Source organism: Astyanax mexicanus, chromosome 23, assembly GCF_023375975.1.
Source record: "Astyanax mexicanus isolate ESR-SI-001 chromosome 23, AstMex3_surface, whole genome shotgun sequence".
Lineage (NCBI taxonomy): Eukaryota > Metazoa > Chordata > Actinopteri > Characiformes > Acestrorhamphidae > Astyanax > Astyanax mexicanus.
The window spans coordinates 32,022,303-32,042,553 of record NC_064430.1 but is presented as its reverse complement, the minus strand read 5'-3'; the positions used below and the strand labels follow the sequence as shown (position 1 = coordinate 32,042,553).

Genomic DNA, 20,251 nt, shown 5'->3' with positions numbered 1-20,251 from the left:
TCTCTCTCTCTCTCTCTCTCTCTCACTCTTTTTTTCTCTCTCTCTAGCACAGCTCTACAGCCCTGACCTTTCTTTTGTACTTTCCAGTACCTTATAATATATTATATTATATTATACTTTACAAACTGTTTAATATAAATATATTTCGAATCTGCATCAAATTGACCTGAATATCCAAATGTGCTGTATTTAAAAATCTTTTACATTGAAATAAAATAGATTTAATGTTAAATTGTCAATTTCTTTACTGCTGTTTATGTCCATTTATATATTTTTTCCATATATATGGAATATATGAATATAAATGCAGACACAATGCACCATGTAAAATTCTAATGATTGATATGATTGGTGGTAGATATGGAATCTCAGAAATAAGGTCTGATTACATTCCCACAGCTTGGGAATGCAGCTCTGTGTAATTGGAATGGAATCACAGCTGCATTTCAGATCTGTGATAAGGTGAAATTTTCATGCATGCAAATGGAGCGGCCTGGGCATAAAGCCTGCGCTGTGGGCCTTATTTCATTTCACACACACACACTCTCACACTCGCGCACTGACGCACAGCCATAGCAGGGGGGAGTGTGAAGATCTCTCTGTTTTTCTATTTGTTTGTTTGTCTTTTACACGTCGGTTTGTTCTGGGTGCCCTGTATGAATTTCATTTAATGTCAATCTCCTGTCACTTCCCATCAGAAATCAGTCAAATGTCAGCGGCTCTCTCGCCACGCTGCCTTGTTTATTTTCCAGTGTCCTTCCCCCATGCACATCTACAGGCTATGGCTCCGGCGTCCTCCTGATTTGAATTATAAGTTGGAGACGCTTGAGATATCTTTGCTGTAGGTGCATATAAATCAGCGTTTCTGACATTGTGAGGGGCGGGCATCAGCGAGCAGACAGCTGTTCCATTCATACACACCTCACTCACTCACACACACACACACACACACACACACACACACACATGCTTAGTGTGTTTATATATATATATATATATATATATATATATATATATATATATATATATATATATATATATATAAAGATTAATACACATTAGATTAATCACAACAACATTCTGTGATGAATTCACTTTTTTCTTAAGGTTTCAATTGTGGGTATTTTAAATGTAAATAAAATAATCTGCATTTATATATATTTTTTTATTTACATATTTTCTTTATCATATAAATCAGAATCTCTCAGGCTCTGCTGCTGTTTTCCCAAAGCCCTGCAGGAACTCCAGCAGCTGTAAACTATTTACACACTCCTCTCTCTGATCAACTCTGATGATCTTGATACACAATATACAATATATAGGCAGAATCCACCAATTATTTATGTCATTCTAAACTAGTGGTGTCAATCGATAGAAAATTGAATCAGATTCATCACAGTAATACTCTGTGATTAACTGTGATTAATCACACTTATTCTCCTTAAGACAACTTTTTTTATGGTGGATATTTAAATATAAAGAAACTAATTAATTTAAGAATTGTAAAATGCAATTATATTTATATTAGTGGTGTCAATTAAAATACTAGTGTATACTTGTATGTTTAAAGGGAGTTAAATTTAACGTGGGGCTGAAATAAAGAATGCATAATAAATTGGATAGAGTAAACTTTTTTACTTTATTATAAAAATCTCAGCCGGATGGAAGGATTTCTGAATTAGACCTTAATTTTCTGAGTATAAAAGAGCGTTTTCACACTTGAAGTTGGTTTCTATGGTCTGGATCAATTGATGAACTTGTTTACTTGGAGCGTTTCTCCCTCTATTTGGTTTGGTTTCACACAGGTAGAAACCTAAATGCGCCAAAACGTGCAGTAGTAAACCATGCGATCACACCGTCTCCTCTGATTGGTCAGAGCTGTCTGGTGCAGGAGTAAGAAAGTAAATATAGTTAGAAGATTCTGTGTTTCAGCGTGTATTACTGTGCAGAACACTGAAACTTTGCAGCTGCGTTTTCTAACACAGTATTTTTCAATAGGACATGCAGCTCAGATGTACACGTCGTAAAGAATGTTGCTCAGTGCTGCACACGAGCTCAGTGTGCATGGAGGAGCAGCAGAGACAGCGTTTGTTTATAGCAGTATATTATCTAGCTTATGTATATCAGATTAAATTTAGCTTAATCAGCAGTTAACTCGATTTTAAAGAGAAGTATATTTGATATTGCAGGTTCTAAACATGACAGAGTGGTTTAAAGCCATTAATTCTTCGTTTTTTTGTTTTATATAATGGATATTTACACACATACAGAGACAGTTTGCAGATTTTTTTTAAGTGTGGATGAAAGTAGCAGATGGCTCAATAGGTAGCTTGCTATATTAGCCAATGGTCTTGTGGGGTGTTCCTGCTATGCAGGGGTCAGTACCTACCAAACAGGATAACAGTAAAGACAAATGAGAAACAGTGAACCGGTAAAATGTGCGAAGGAGACTCATTGATGCAATCTATGGAGATCCCTCATCGCAAAATACAGAGCTCTTCCTAACATCTTGTTGCCATATAACACAGGATGTGTTATAGCTGATTGGCTGTATGCGGTATGAGTTGGAACTCGTTCATGTGTGGATACTGATATCTATCTGGCTATCCAATATGAATGGAACCAGTAAAAAGGCTACTGTTGGTTTAGAAAGGTTCAGAAATGATTAATGATGGTTAAGGAAGAGCTGGAGTTTGTTGTGCTGATGCCACCTTCAGAGTTCTTATGGTTGGTTGGAGAGCTGGGTGATATCAAATAATGCATCACAATATTTAAAGACATTTACATAATATGTGATATTATTGTAGTCAACATGCATCAGTAATTACAGATTATGTCCTATACAGAATACAGTAACTTTCATTTAAAATATAACTACTGCAGTTCATCCAGTTAAACTGAACTTATTCTTAACCTTAACCAACCTCTATTCTTCTCTCCCTATTTGATGTATTCTCCACCATTTGTTGTGTAAAAGTACTAAAACAAGTGTGCATTGTTTGCATGGGCCTGTGTGTATATCTCAGTGCTGATTTCAGATGCATTAGCATGATCATTTATCATCGCCTGAGCATCTGACCTGGAATAATCAATATCATTTTCAAACCATTTCACACAACAGAAGCGACCACTTTCCCCCATAAACCCCCGCCAGCCTGCCGCTCGGCCCGGCCCTCTCTCCACCAGTGTGCTCACCGCCGGCGGACCGACGGAGAGAATAGCTGCATACCTATCATAGGCTGCGGGGTTTCCAGCCTGTCAAACACTCATCCGGCCCACTTTCAGCTGAAAGAATGGGGAGATTCCCTCTAATCCCCGGCTCAGGCTGAACGCTGCCCGCGCCCTTCCATCCGCCCATTCATCCACCCCTGCATCCACACAAACAGCCCGCCTGTAGTCTTTGTGTGTCTGCTTTGTGTTAGACGCTCTGTTTGACCGCGCTCGGCTCGGCCACGTCCATGTTCTTTCACCGGGACTCGGTCCAATCAGCTATGTGCTGAGTGTACAGTTGCTGCTGGAGTCTTAAGTTTTAACATGTGACTGTATATAAGCATGAACAGCAGGGCTGCTATGATTAGTCGACATAATCGACATTTAAAATCAATTTTAGAAAGTGTCAAATTATCATAAATTTGGACCAATAAATACCAGTATTTGTGAAAACCTATAATAATTAGACTTATGACTTTATGACAGCTGAATGTTCTGCAGCTTAACGCTGGGACAGAGGCTATAAAGAGTTATTAATTTGCACATTATCTGCATTTCAATTACGATTACTTGCACTCTTAATTCGTATTGTACTCTTGTAATTTGTTATTAATTATTTTTATTTTATTTTATTGTAATTGCATGTATTAATGTTCCAAATCCATTGGATTGGTCATTATGTAAATTTGCTATAGGAACTTGTTATATGTTATGTTAATGCATAGTCTGGAAAACAAGAGACATTCACAGGTGTGCAAACTTGAGCAGGTGACATTAAACATGCACACAGGTAGCTGTGATGGAGGGCATTGCGCAAATAATCTCTAACAAATCGATTATTTGAAAAAATAATCAACTACCAAAATAATCACTATCAATGAGCGTCTACTTTTGTTTTTTTTCATACGTTAGTCACACCGGATTATAAGGCACATTTTAAACGACACCAGTAAGAAACAGTGGTCACCATGTTTTCCTTCTAATTTTAGCCGCTGCGGGGGACCTAAGTAGATATACACTTTAATTCTTTAAAATAACTTTTCTTTTAAAGTCAATCGAGCACTAGTGATTGATCTAGACAGATGTCAGAAATTCCTGAAAACTGTTTATTGGGGTGAGTAAAGTGCTTAGGTTTACTTACCATTAGCTTAGATTTCCAGGATTTTAGCGCAGTTAGCAGCAGCGCTTAGTGCTACTAAATGTTGCCTGACAGCGCTACACTGAGGAAGCCTGAGTATTTCGGTAAATCAGGGTGCTATCAGCTAGCGGTTCATCCCATGTAGCTTATTTTAACACAGTAAACACACAGACTACAGTCTGATATACTCACCTCTGAATGACGAAAGAGCTAGCGCTGTGGTTAGCGGCTAATGCTAATACTGCTCCAGCCTCGGTGGCCTCCTGTATAACTCTGTACTTCTGTGGAGTGACTTTTTTATATTTTACCTTTTAGCCCTTTTTAATTAATTCATTTTATTTATTTAATCATTTTATTTGTTTTATGACTGCTTTTACTTTTGGCCTTTTACCTTTTTATTTCATTTATTTCTTCCTTTTATTTTTTATAACTGTTTTACTTATTATTATTGTTTGTTTATGTTCCATCATTTACTTTTTTATAATTGTGGTTATTTTAGTGTGTAAAAATTATAATAATTAATATAATATAATTTAAACTTAATTTTCAATCCCTTTTCATTTTGTGTAAGCTCGGCTACATTAAAAATGAGGGTTATCCTCAATGTATTAACCGAGTGAAAATAAAGGTTGATTGATTGATTGATTGAATCCATCACAGGTCTAGCACACCTGCTGTCTGGTTCCAGCATGATGTGTAACTCCTTCCATCCCCATACATTTCAATGACCAAACCTCTGAACCCTGGCTAACACAGCTGAAGAGGCATTAGCATTAACTGCTAACCGCTCTCGCTATTTCCCTGTTCAGAGGGGAGTATTATTGGCCCGTAGCTTGCTCCTAACCCCAGCTAGCACTGCCTGAGGGGTTAGCTGCTAATGCTAATGCTCCAGCCTAGTGCTGGAGAAATTTGGTAATCTAAGCTTAATGTAAATAAGTGGAAGCGCTTCACTCACGCAAATAAATGTTTTTCTGGAGAGAAATCTGTGTAGATTAATATCCAGCACTTATATTACAGTTTTTCTTACTTTGTTACCCCCCCCACCACCACCACCACCACCATCACCACTACCCAGAGGTGGGACCTGCTGAATTAGAAGTTCTGTCTCTTATAACGTGCCTTAAGATCCAGTGCCCTTTATTGTATGGAAATAGACCAGAAAGTAGACATAAAAAACAGCCCCCTCACATCAACATAGACATATTTAATAACCCTAAAATTCACCACAATACTAAATTATAGTATAATACTAATAGTGTGAAAAATACAGTATGTAGTATTACACACTATAGTACATTATATGCCCAAATGTTTGAGGACACCACTTTTAATTCATGCATTGAGCTACTTTAAGTTGAACCCTTTCTGAAACAGGTATTCAAAATTTCCCGATAGATTAAGGCTTTTTAAAGCAGATACACTGAACATTGCCATTATGCTTAATCTAAAGTCAGGTGTGCGCTATAGAGGGGTGTAAATCCCCCACTATTTAGCTGTGACGCAGTGGAACTCAATATTTTCAATATTCAATATTTAATATTTTTGTATGAGATGAGGTGTGGTGGTTATATCTAAGGAACTCACACACGCTGTCACTGAATGCAGAATGCAAATTCTCACATCAATGCCTAACACCATAATCTAGTAGAAATCTGTTCTGGACAGTAGAGACAGTTACTCTAACAAAAGCAGGATCAGCTCTTTTTAACACCCTTGATATCAGAAGAAAGAGTAAATGAGCAGGTGAGCCAGTCCTTCACTGCTTTAAGCTGGTGTTTAAAGCGTTTGTAGGAGCTGTGTTATCCTCTGGTGGTTTGTTGGTGGAATGTTATCGTGGAGATCAGCCGCAGCGCTCGTGTGTCACAGCTCAATCTCTAATCTCTCATCAGATAAATCAACACGTTTATTTATTTCATTTCTATCACAACACTGCATTTGTTCCTCGACTGAAGACTGAGATTGAACAGTTCTGTTTCTGTTTGAGTGTTTCGGCTTGGGAACACACTTCCCTTTGTATAGGTTGTGAGATGTTATCTTGTGAGTAAGGTAAAACACTAATTTAACATTTCTCGATCCACAGTGTCACGTGTGTACCTGGAATATACAGCTCTGGGGAAAACAATAAGAGACCACTTAAAAATTATGATTTTTTTTATTGATTTAACTAAATTGTAAACCTCTGGAATATAATCAAGAGGAAGATGGATGAACTGAACTGCTTGAATTGTTGCACCAGGAGTAAAGCAGCATAAAGTTATCCAAAAGCAGTGTGTAAGACTGGTGGAGGAGAACATGATGCCAAGATGCATGAAAACTGTGATTTACAACCAGGGTTATTCCACCAAATATTGATTTCTGAACTTTGTTAATATTAACTTGTTTTCTTTGCATTATCTGAAAGCTCTGCATCTCAGTCATTTCTCATTTTCTGCAAATAAATGCTCTAAATGACAATATGTTCCTTTGGAATTTGTGAGTAATGTTGTCTGTAGTTTAAAGAATAAAACAATAATGTTCATTTTACTCAAACATAAACCTATAAATAGCAAAATCAGAGAACTAAAGTTTCTCTTATTTTTTTCAGAGCTGTATATAGGCTAACATTAGCACCCATAGTGAACAGTGCACCACAGTGCAATGGGTGGTAATAATGGTCAGAAATCACTTCCATATTAAATGCAGGAGACCCCTCCCACATATCCCATAGTGCAGCATTCTTTGGTCTCTGTGGGAAAAGTCGTGGAACACAATACTGTTCTTATTCCTAGATGTGTGACGTATCAGAGTACTATTTTATTAGTTTATACGTTATTTTGTTTGCTCAGGAATAATGGGAATCGTCTAATGTCATGTACATTCTCTGTTTCTTGCTCACGCTCTTTCTCTCTGTCTCAATCTCTCACTCACTATTTCTAACTCTCTTTTTCTCTTTCCTCTCTTTCTCACTGTCTTTTTCTATATCTGTCCATTTCTACTGCTCACTCTTTTTTCTGTTTCTCTGACTCTACCCTCACTCTCTTTTTCTATCTCTCTTTCTGTTTTGTGTGCTGTCTCTTTTACTATTTCTCTCTGTTTCTCTCTTTTGTCTCACATTCATCACTTTCTTCTTTTCCTTTCTTACTTTTTATCTTTATGTATCTCTTTTGTACTCCTGCTTTTGCTCTTTCTTTCTTGCTTGGTTTCAGTCTCTTGTTTTTTACGTCGTCTTTTACTCTCTCACTATTTCTCTTTTTTTCTCTCTCTCTGTATCTCTCTCTCTTTCTGTATCACTCTCTCTTTCTGTATCTCTCTCTCTTTCTGTATCTCTCTCTCTTTCTGTATCACTCTCTCTCTATGTATCTCTCTCTCTTTCTGTATCACTCTCTCTTTCTGTATCTCTCTCTCTTTCTGTATCACTCTCTCTATGTATCTCTCTCTCTCTCTCTGTATCTGTGTGTGTGTGTGTGTGTGTGTGTATCTGTGTGTGTGTGTGATTAGTGAGCTATGAACACACTCTAACCTCCTGCACGCTGACCTTGGCCCAGTGCCAGGTCCTGTACCCCGGGCAGCCGTTGCTGCGGGGCGTCCCGTCTGACAGGCCGGGTCCGAGACCGCTATCCCACAATGCCGTGCCCCCGTCCATCTCAGCCCTATCGCCTGTCCCCAAGCAGCTGAGGAGCGAGGGGGTGTTCACCTGAGAGGGAAGGGGCTTTATTTAAATACAGGCCGGTGTGAAGTGTTACCCAAGAGGACGGCTTGGGAATGCCCACACCAGTTGTGAGGTGTTATCTTGTGAGTGGAGATGATTATTGGCCACCACCGTGTTCAGGGCTGTTCGTCTGCAGCGGTTAGTCTGAAGCGTGAAAACATTTTTTTAGATAGTTTGAACTTTCTGACCAGTCCCAGGAAGTTGAAGTTCCCTCTGTGTGCAGAGGCATCGCCCAGCATTATGGGTTCCTCAGATTACGCTGCTGGTGATTCTGTATCTACTGTAACTGTAGATTCATTCTCTTTTAAAATCAGAAATACACGTAATCTAAGGGAAATCTGTTGCACTTATTCTGCTGCGTGACACTCCAGCACTCGAAGAATAGAGTCACATTTTGGCTGGTAGATTAGAATTTAGCACAACACATGGAAAAGCAACCTGCCAAACTGACAGCATTCTACAAACCAATCAGTGTGAAGTATAGTGAGACTCTGGTCTAGACTTTCAGGTGTGAATCTGACTATACTATACTATAAAATTGGGATAAACAGTGGAATTCCCCTTTAATCAGTGATCTGACAGTTATTTAGCCGACAGTAACCAGAGCTCTTTAGCTCACAGTGACAGCATAAATATCACACACACACACACAGGAGAAAGGTGTGTTTAAAGATGATGAACCAGGCGTGATTGATGATCTAATGGTCCCAAAGGAGCGAACACTCCCCCTGCCCTCCCTCACCCCCCTCTTCCTCCCCTCTCCCCATCCCTCCATCCCGTCCCCTCTTCTCCGCCTGTCCTTTTCCAGCTCTCTGGCAGCTGTCAGCACCGGGTCACACACAGCGAGGAAGCAGGGGGACATCATCGCCGTCACGCTGCAAAATATCTCAATTTTGTACCGTTTTTCATGTTTTACAAGAATGTGAGTGTGTTTCAAAATTTCACAACGTTTCAAAATGATAGAAACAACAGAACATGTATTTAAATTCCCTTTAAAATCCCAGAAGACGTTTAAATATCTAAAGTTCTGATATTGTGAGTAAATATGTAATCTGGAAAGTTAGTTTTTTGTGATCGAGTAAATCCAGGATCAGTGATAAATCTGGTTTAATTAATTTTTCACTGAACTGTTTCTTTAAATATCTTGTAATATTGTGAGATGAAATGTTTGATATTGGATCCTATCAGAGCTGCCCTGCGCAGTGTTAAATAAGTCACAACCGTATTAATACTAACGTGTGTGAGTGTGTGTGTGTGTGTGTGTGTGTGTGAGTGTGTGTGTGTGTGTGTGTGTGAGTGTGTGTGTGTGTGTGTGTGAGTGTGTGTGAGTATGTGTGTGTGTGAGTGTGTGTGTGAGTGTGTGTGTGTGAGTGTGTGAGTGTGTGAGTGTGTGTGTGAGTGTGTGTGTGTGAGTGTGTGAGTGTGAGTGTGTGTGTGTGAGTGTGTGAGTGTGTGAGTGTGTGTGTGAGTGTGTGTGTGTGAGTGTGTGAGTGTGAGTGTGTGTGTGTGAGTGTGTGTGCGAGTGTGTGTGTGAGTGTGTGTGAGTGTGTGTGTGAGTGTGTGTGAGTGTGTGTGTGTGTGAGTGTGTGTGTGTGAGTGTGTGAGTGTGAGTATGTGTGTGTGTGAGTGTGTGTGTGTGTGTGTGTGTGTGTGAGTGTGTGTTTAATGGAGTGTCAGTTAAAGCACCCCACGCTGGGTTGTAGAGTAGGAGCGAGTGGTTTGGAGGCCTGTTTCTGCTGCCAGATTCTCCGCCGCCGTCTCTCCAGGGTTGGTGTTATTAGTGAGGCAGTTCATGGTGTGATTAACACGGACGGTGGCCTGGCAGGAACACAATAGATGAACCTTATTTTCGGACTGATTCCACCCAGAACAACAATCTACCCCCCTCCAAATGACTCCATAATCCTCTGTTAACTAAAAGAAGATGTTTTTGGGGGTGTTTATCTGTGGCTGTGTGCTGAATGTGGGGGTTATGTAGGGGGATGTCCACCCTATTCTGCCACGCCCATTTTCTAGAGTTTGTTTCTTCTCCATTTGTGTTGGTTTACGGTTGTTGAGTATTTAAGGTGAATGCAATGTGAAGAAGCCACTGCTGTGGACACTGATTATAAAGTAGCTATGATAACCCAGCAAACTTCTATCTACTGATTTCCAAACTAGAGGAGCTGCACCTGTGGTTAAAGGAGCTACAGTTAATACAGTTAGGATGCTCTGATGTTCTGGTGCTGAGTTCTCCTCCACAGAATGGTAAGAGCAGAATTAAGGACGTTTAGGTGGATGTTTTAGCTCCTTCAACAATAGACTCTTTTTCTCTTCTTTGGAAGCCATACAATATTAGTTATATATAATATAAGTTATATTGAGGTCCCTAACATGATTCTGCTGTTTAAGCACAATTCCACTAAACTACCCTGTGACTATCTGAGTATACTATATTACTTATTCTGTAGGTTTATTATCAGTGAGGGTGTAATCTAGATCAGCGTTCCGCTGCTGCACCTGACCTTCTGACACAAAGTAAACTAAGAGGGCTCCTCTTAGCCACTGTGCAGAATAAGATGTATATGGAGGAATCTGTGGGAATGTAGGAGAATAAGGTGAATATTGAGGAAAATAAGGGGGGATATAAGGGAAATGTGGGGAATATGGGGGAAATATGGGGGAATATGGGGAATATAAGGGAAATGGGGTGAATATTGGGGAATATAAGGGAAATGGGGGTTATATGGTGGGAATATAAAGGAAAATGGGGGGAATAAAAGGAAAATGGGGGGAATACAAGAAAAATGGGGAATATGGGGGAAATAAGGAAAATAAGTGGAAATATGGGGGGAATATAAGGGAAATGGGGGGAATATGGGAGGAATATAAGGGAAATCAGGGGAATATGGGGAGAATATAAGGGAAATAAGTGAGAAAATGGGCTGAATATGGGCAAATATAAGGGAAATCGAAGGAATATGGGGAGAATATAAGGGAAATAAGTGGGAAAATGGGGGGTATATGGGGGAATATAAGGGAAATGGGGGGAATATGGGGGGAATATAAGGGGGAATATGGGGGGAATATAAGAGCTGTGAGCAGGGAGAGGGTAAAGTCTATAGAAAGGAGGAGCAGCAGCTGCTCCGGCTCTGGAGGGAGTTAATGTAGTTTGGGGGACACATCTGACTGCAGCGGCGGGAGGATTTTTACAGGCCTCAGGATTAGAACAGCTACAGAGTCTCTTTTATGGCAGGGAACCCTGAGATTTAAAGGACCATACTGTGACCGATATTTAGACCTAAGCCCCTGCAGCTGATAACGGTCATGAAAGGGCAGTGTTTAGCTCCAGAAGAAAGGGAAGGGAAGGGAAGGCTGGGTTTTTTCTCCTTTTTTTGGCAGTCAGACACCTTGACTGGATAAACAGCTTGCATCATCCAGTTCTGCAATATCTAAACCTTAAATAAACCAAAATTTAACCCTTTAAAATGTGACGCTTTTAAAAATTGTACATACTAGAAATAATAATAAATTAATATTATTAATGTATTTCCTGATTGTATATATCATTATTTATTGTTTACTGATTTTTTTGTCTTTGCTGAATGAATGAAACTATAAATAAAACTTGAATATTTATTTTGAAAGATAATAAAAATCAGTGTTTTCAGTGTTTGCCAAATCATACACTTCTACTAGATATATTGCTTTACATTTGTAAAAATGACAAAAAAAATGTAGTCCATATTGTAATAATAAAAATCTATATATTGTGAGAAAGCATTATTTTTACACTTTACATAAAATTCCTTTACAGCTAAATACATTTTATTGAGACATGGGAGACACATTCACTGTAAATTTTAAATCCTACATTGTGCACAGTTCATAATGTGTTATCCTGCTGTATTTTGTTGAGGCTCTAATTTTAAATGATGTGAAGTGCAACAAATATAATAAAATAAATCAAACAAAAATCTGAAAAGTGTAATGTGCAAAAGTATTCAGCCCTTGTTTGAGAAATCTTTGGCTGCAATTACAGCTGCAAGTTTTGGGGTTTTATTTCTACCAGATTTGTGCGCCTAGAGACTGAGATTTTTGCTCATTCTTCTTTATAAAACAGCTGAAGCTCAGCCAGGTTGGATGGAGAGCGTCTGTGAACAGTAATTTTCATGTCTTCCACAGAAGCTCAGTGGGATTTAGGTCAGGACTGGGTCATTCTAACACATGAATATTCTCTGATCTAAATCATTCCACTGTAGCTCTGACTGTATGTATTAGAATCATTGTCTTGCTGGAAGGTAAATCTCCCTCCCAGTCTAAATTCTTTTGCAGACTCCAACTGGTTTTCAGCATCCCTAAAAGTATGATGCTGCCCCCACCACGTCTGCCACACATAGCACTTTGTATTTAGTCAAACACGTTCACCTGTGGGTCTCATCTGACCACAGCTCATTTTCTTACATGTTTGCAGTGTCGTCTACACGGCTTGTGGCTACAAACTGCAAACAGCACTTCTTATGTCTTTCTTTTAACAGTGGCTTTCTTCTTGCCACTTCTTCATAAAGGACAGATTTGTGGAGTGCACGATGTATAGTTGTTATGTTGTCACCAAAACAGACTTGATTTTAACATGTACAAATGAAAAATAGCTTATTTGATCTTTTTTGTGCTTAATTCCACTTGTCCGTCTATACAGATACACAACACAGGTTGTTTAGCAGAATAACTTTTATACTTAAAAACAACGGTACTGGAAACTTTGGAATATTGTGCTTTATACTTAGCATGCAGTTTTGTGTGATGGAGAGAATAATAAAATTAGTTTAACCCTTGTGTGGTGTTAATATTTTTGTTACTCGTTTACTTTGTTACTTGTATTTAATTCAGCAAAATTAAGCAATTTTACATTAAAATGCTTTACACATGCTTGCTTCACCTAAACTGCAAGCAATATAAACAGCTTACATGGTTAACATTTGCCCTTTACCTTTCTTATGTTACATTTCTTTTAAAAAGTGCTACTCTTTTTTTTATTAGTTTTTTAATAAAATGTAAAAGAAAATGAATTAAACTCAAGATATGAGTAGAAAATTAGTTTAGTTTCAAATTTACAAATGAAGCAATGTTTATTAGCCCCTGGCCAAACATACTGTATGTAATATAAATGTGTGTGTGTGTGTGTGGGGGGGGGGGGGGTATATGTTTTGATATATGTTTTTCACAAAAATTTAGCCAATGCCAATGAGTTTGAGATAGAAAAAATATTTTTTTAGTATCATTTGATGAAAAGTTTAAACGGGTCCCACAGAACCGAACACCACACAAGGGTTAATGAAAAGAAATGAGTTTTAGATTTCACCAAACATGAAGAATTTCTTTTACTGTGAATTCATCCATTTTCCAGGAAATGAAATATTCCATATGAAAAAAGTGACATTGGTGATTAAACACTTCTCAGGAAGAAATATGAGAAAAAAAAGAATGAAAGTTTCAAATATGTAAATTATAGTCATCACAATAAACATACACAAGACTAAAATGCGAGTTATCACATTAGACCCATATGTTGCCTAGCAACTGGCCTCTGGCGCTGGGAGGCTGATTGTAGCACCTGGCAGGTTTGAGTGTAGAGTGACGGTGATCCGACACGTCCTCACTGTAAACTCCAGCTCCTGCTCTTCACAGCGCTTCAGATTAAGAGACCACTTAACAAAATATTCAGTTTCACTAATTTTACTATTTATAACGTTATGTTTCAGTAAGAATGACATAAAATTGTTTTACTCTTTAAACTACTGACATTTCTCCCAATTTCCATATTAAACTATTTTCATTTAGAGCATTTATTTGCAGAAAATGAGAAACAGCTGAAATAACAAAAAAGATGCAGAACTTTCAGACCTCAAATAATGCAAAGAAAACAAGTTCATATTCATAAAGTTTTAAGAGTTCAGAAATCAATATTTGGTGGAATAACCCTGGTTTTTAATCACAGTTTTCATGCATCTTGGCATCATGTTCTCCTCCACCAGTCTTACACACTGCTTTTGGATAACTTTATGCTGCTTTACTCCTGGTGCAAAAATTCAAGCAGTTCAGTTTGGGTTGATGGCTTGTGATCATCCTCTTGATTATATTTCAATTTGGTAAAATCAGAAAAAACTCATCATTTTAAAGTAGTCTTTTATTTTTCTTCCAGATCTGTATATACACACACATATATATATATATATCATTGAGGTGAGATTATCTCCAATCAGACTCTCCAGTATTTCTATTATAAATCTATTCTGTAATAAAGCCTGATATTTAAATTCTCTCTGTGGTTTTAGGACTGCACAGCCCTGTGGTGTGAGCGCGGTCTTCTCTCCAGGGCTCTGTTTTCTTCTCTCTTATTTCTGAATGATGTTATTAAAGTCTAAACAGCAGGAGTTGAGGGAAAAATTGATCGTTTGAGGGGACAGTTGACCAATTGTGCTCCCCGTTTCTGCTTCAGTAATTAGAGGAGTGTCATAGCACTCAATTAGCAGAGCTGGCTAATAATGTGCTTAATGCTGTGATCTCTTTCCCCCAGGGTTTTGCAGACAGCCCTCATTATGGTGATCACTTGAGTGACAGTCGATTAGTGTCCCATGAAGGATTGTCCCCGACACCTTTCATGAGCTCCGGCATAATGGGTGAGTATCCAAGGTGCTCCTCACTCTTTATATCTGGAGGACAGGAGGGAGAGATCCTGCTCTGTAGATGTTGGTGGAGAAGGTCTCTCACCGTTACATGCAGAGGATGAAGAACAAGAGCTTCAAAACACAGTGAGAAAACAGTGAGAAACTTCCGTCATGGAAATGTGGATTGGTTTGCTGTATGGTTTGTATTAATTGAGGTTTAATACAATCAAATCTGTGTCAAATCAGATCATTTGTTCTTTTCACCTTCAGTTAAGCTTTCAAAATTGATCTAGGAAATGAGAAAAAAAATAGTTATATATATATATATATATATATATATATATATATATATATTTATAAATTAAACAGGGCTGAATAAATCTTCATTTAAAAGTTTTAGGGCCCTATTTTAGCAATCTATAGGCGAAACGTCAATCACGTTTTGCGCAGCTAGATTTAATGCGTGTCTGTGTGTCTTTTGTATTGTTAATCATGGGTGTTTTTTGTGCATAACCTGTAAAAAAAGTCAGTGTTTCTTTCTTCATTCACTTTAAGGGGCAGGTGTGCTCTGACTTTGGCATGTCTGTATCTTAACAGCTGTGAAGATGATTTTATTCTTTATTTTGTTTATTGTTGAGTTAAAAGTCTGGTTTGTGCTCTGCAGCGCGTCCGTGTGTGTGTGTGTGTGTGTGTGTGTGTATGCAGTGTGCTGGGTGCACCTATAGGAATGGACTCTGATGATTGACTGTTGTCTAGATTAATTTCAGTCAGTGGAGCTCCTGTTTTTTCCGTCACCATAATAGAAAAACACCAGAAATGTACCTGAATACACCTCAGTTCCAGACCACCACACCCATCTTTATGTAGATTTATTACTAAACTACTACAGCACGGGCACAAAGTGTGAAAATAGACTGTTGATGAGGTGTAAGATAGCGAAGAGCATCACACAACGCCTAACTTTTTGTTGTTTTGTCAAAAATCAACTCATTATAAAAGTTCTGTGGGTCTGGTCTTCTCCTTCCATTTAATATTTTTGAATCCCTTGTAAAATCGTACACATAATTAATATGAAATATTTTATAAAAGTACAAAAACAACACGCTATTTATGGAGGTTGTTTGCCTTCAGATTAGAGATGTGTCAGATTGTACTGTACACAATACACAGTAACATTTCCTCTCTATCTCTCTCTCTCTCTCTCTCTCTGTATATAACAACAACAGTAAAATTATAATAAAATAAAAGCAGCAATAATAAAATATCAATAATTAAAATAAAGACTCAGATTTTTACAGAAGAATATACAGTATATTATATCATAGGCAATAATATCACCAACATTTTTTATATATTGTAAACGATATTATACTCCGAATTATCGTGCCATATCATCCCATCAATTATCACATCAGGGTGCCACTTTTTAGCTGTTTTCAGCAAAAGAAAAAATCACACTGTTCTCATTTCCCATTATATATCTACTAGAGACAGATTATATCCGTACAGTATCAATAATTTTACTTTAACCCTGGATATATGGAGATATTTGAAGTGCATTATTATTAATATCATGGCATTCTGGATCATTGACTTCTGTTACAAATCTGATAAAATTCTTGTATTTTTTTAATGTGCAATAATAAAAATGAATATTTATTTTGTTGCATTAGTGTATACTTGAAATAAATATATTTTTTAATTCAGTGTTTTGTCATATCACCAATAGTATTGTTATTGTGAAAATACCATTAAATATCATGATATTATTTTATGGCCATATCGACCACCCCTACTATAGATAAAATAAATACTGTTTAAGTGTCTCTCTCTCTCTCTCTCTCTCTCTCTCTCTCTCTCTCTCTCTCTCTCTCTCTCTCTCTCCTCTTACCCATTCCCCCTCCTTTCCTCTTTGTTGTGGTGGCTGTTCTCAGAAGTTGACCCCCTCCCCCCTCAGGGTGGAAGTCACACCATCAGTACAGTTTTCCATCACAAAAGACTGTCTTCTAGCGATCACCAGAAAAGCCAGCGGCTACTTCCACCAGAGAAGGAGAGGGGGGAAAGGGGTGGGGGGTGTAGTGTATGTGGGGGGGGGGGGGTAACAAGCGAAACAAGCAGATGTGCCAGAGATCATTTCTCACAAACCATCTCAGGTCATGAGATTTCTTTCTGTATGTTATAATGCGAAGGTGTGTGTGTGTGTGTGTGTGTGTATGTGTGTGTGTGTGTGTGTGTGTGTGTGTGTGTGTGTGTGTGTGTGTGTGAAAGTGTGAACGAGTTCCTCTTTTTTGCTCCAAATATATGTGTGATGATTGTGTGTCTGATTGAGAGTAGCAGGGCTGTACTGAGTGCTGACTCTGTGATTAAGAGCTGGAGCTGCTGGACCTGCTGCTGCTGAGAGACCACACTGTGATTAAACTCACTGTGATTACATAACCTGTTACACTCCACACCTTATAGTTTACACTGCAATAATGCTGAGAGAGAGAGAGACAGAGAGAGAGAGAGAGAGAGAGACAGAGAGAGAGAGAGTTATGTATGCATTGATGATAACTGATCAAATGTTTAATTTTACTTTCATGCCAATAAAGCTTCTTTGAATTAAAATAGAGAGAGAGAGAGCCTGAGAGAAAGGGTGAGAGAGAGAGACAGACAAAGAGAGACAGCCTGAGAAAGACAGAGAGAGAGACAGACAGAGAGACACAGAGTGAGACAGACTAAGAGAGAGACACAGACGGGGAGAGGAACAGACAATCAGAGAGACACAGACGGAGAGAGACAGACTAAGAGAGACATACAGACGGGAGAGGAACAGACAATAAGAGAGACACAGACAGACAGACAGACAGAGAGACACAGAGAGAGACAGACTAAGAGAGAGAGACACAGACGGGGAGAGGAACAGACAATAAGAGAGACACAGACAGACAGACAGAGAGACACAGAGAAAGACGGACTAAGATAGAGACACAGACTGAGAGAGAGAAAGACAGAGAGATATACAGACAGAGAGATATACAGACAGAGAGACAGACTAAGAGAGAGACACAGATGGAAAGAGAGAAAGACAGAGAGAGAAAGACAGAGAGAGACAGACAGAGAGAGATACAGACAGAGAGAGACAGACAGAGAGAGACAGACAGAGAGATATACAGAAAGAGAGAGAGACAGAAAGAGAGAGAGATAGATAGTAATTACATGCGGTGCTGGTTAGCAGGTATTGTGTACAGGAGTTGATTGATTGGTGTGTATGAGGTGCAGGGCGTGTATCTAGAGCTCTGGTGACGGATGGTACCGGTGGAGGAGGGTCCGGCGCCGGCGCTGGTTCTGTCCTGCTCGGTTGAGATGTGTTCCCACATGACAGCTTTATGGGCTGCTGAGCGCTGGTGCTTTGTAACTTCGCCCTGGAGACCGGTTGCCATGCAAGGTGGCGAGTTTACGGATGAGGAGACCACCGAAACAAAATGTTATCTTTCTGCCAATTGATCCCTGAGTGTGTGTGTTCGTGAAGCGTATGTGTGTGTTTGTGAAGTGTGTGTGTGTGTGTGTGTGTTTAATGGGGAGGGGGATTGTTTGCTTCCCCAGTCCTGCGGATGTAATGCTAATTACGCCTGTAAGTAGCAAAATATGGAAATGTTGAGGAACAATGATGTGTCGGGGAATTAGACGATCTGATAGCAGGACTGAATTGCTGGCGCTTATCTAGGCAGGATTGGACAACGAGCCGGAGTCTTATCAAATTGAATTTCAGCAATTGTGTCTGGGATTTACATGGAATTATGCATTTTTTGAGCAACCTCATTAAAACAACTCTCAGCCCTTATTACTTACTAATGAAAGAACCCCACCCAGACTGAGGAGTGTAATATAGTTAAAAATCACCGGCCTGCTGGGAGGATTACACTCTCTCCAAAATAACACTGCATCAAAATAGAACCGTTTTCGGGTTCTAGAAAGAACCATACCTGTAATTGAGAAGAGTATAAACCCTTTCAGTTGGTATAGAGTCTTTACAGCAAGATCTTTAACCCATAATGCAGATCTTTAACCCATTAACTTGATGCAGAAACTATTCAGAAGCTTGTGGTGTACCATAGGACTCCATTGTAGGGCCTGAAAAATTGATGCTAAATATGACAGTACTGTAGTTATGAGAGTGAAGAACTGTAGCGTCTGCTTAAATACGTTGTCTAAAATGTTCAACAGTTCTTTACACTTTTACATCTGCATTCTAAACATGATTCTTAACCCAATAAGACCCAATATATCACAGTCTTTAATAAAATAAATGGCCCTGAAACAGGCATGAACCTTGGCATGGCACCTTAAATAGCTATAAAACCTTTGTTTTATGCTGAATAAATGCTTTGTGCAGATCATTAAAGATCATTAAACATTAAAAAACATATACGTAAGTAAAGCTTGAAAATTAAAGTCTGTGTTATGTTAAGTCTGATAGTGTTAAAGATAATTTAACCATATCATAGGGAATTTGTACAGTCCTGGTCATAGCACTAAATGCTTTACCTAGAAAGTATAGCATTGTTGGGTAGCATTTACATCCCGCTAGCATGTGTGGTTAGCCGCTAATGCTAATGCTGCTGCACCCAGCCTTAGTGGAAATCTGAAAATCTAAGCTTACTGTAAATAAATGGAAGCACTTTACTCACCCAAATAAACAGTTTTTAAGAGACAAATCTGTGTAGATTTACATGCAGTGCTCGTTTGACTTTAAAAGAAAATGGTTTTTTAAGAATTACAGTTTTGTTTACTTAGCTTTAGCTTTACTTCATTTATTTTCACCAAACTCTTTCCGACCACCCAGCAGTGAGACCTGTTGAATTAGAAGGAAACCAAATGGCGGCACCTCTGTTCCTTACTAGTGTCACATAATGCGCCTTATAAACAAAAAAAATAGGCTTTCATTGATAGTGCACCTTATAATCTGGTGCGCTTTTTAGTGTGAAAAGTACGGTATTCAAAAATCCAGGTGTAGACGGCTATGCATTTTGGCATTAATTTGTCATCAATTCATCATTCAGAACACAGCTGTTAATACCAGGTATAAACAGAGGCTTTGATAGTGTAGCAGTGTTTAGTTATTAGTGGTGTGTTCACTTTTTTCCAGCCTCTTTAAGCTTCAGTTAAGCCTAACATAAATAAAAGTAATGATCCAGGAGGTCGGGAAGTCAGCTTTAGTTCTATATAACTAACTTTAATATACTGTGGTCTGAAGCCTGGTTGGAGCGGAGGGAAAGCCAGGAGGCCGCAGTTATCCCGCTTCTAAACAGTGTGTTATTTTTATTTCTCTATGTGTTTTTATTGTTTTAATGTGTGTATACTTTTACAGGCTCAGAGAGGTTGTAAGTTTGACCCGGTTCCATCTTTTACCCACCGTGAAGTATGGCATGTTGAAAGCAGCTTGGGGTTAGTCAAGGTCACCCATTGTGTATGATAATGAAGCTGGTAGAGTTTTTAGTGCGAGGCAGATGGCTGGTAATGGCTGTTTATTTGACATAACATTTTAATTAGGGTAACCACCACAGTTCGCTGTGTGTCTTGAATAAT

General features: G+C 38.6%; 1 protein-coding gene across 2 annotated transcripts in view; it reads left to right on the top strand.

Moving 5' to 3' along the window:
* tcf12 (transcription factor 12) overlaps window positions 1-20,251 on the top strand; it is a 226,883-nt gene that overhangs the window by 64,147 nt on the left and 142,485 nt on the right. For both annotated transcript variants that reach the window (XM_049471013.1, XM_049471014.1), the window contains exon 5: window positions 14,593-14,695. In XM_049471013.1, the coding sequence (XP_049326970.1) occupies window positions 14,593-14,695 (103 nt within the window). The remainder of the gene's footprint in view (window positions 1-14,592; window positions 14,696-20,251) is intronic.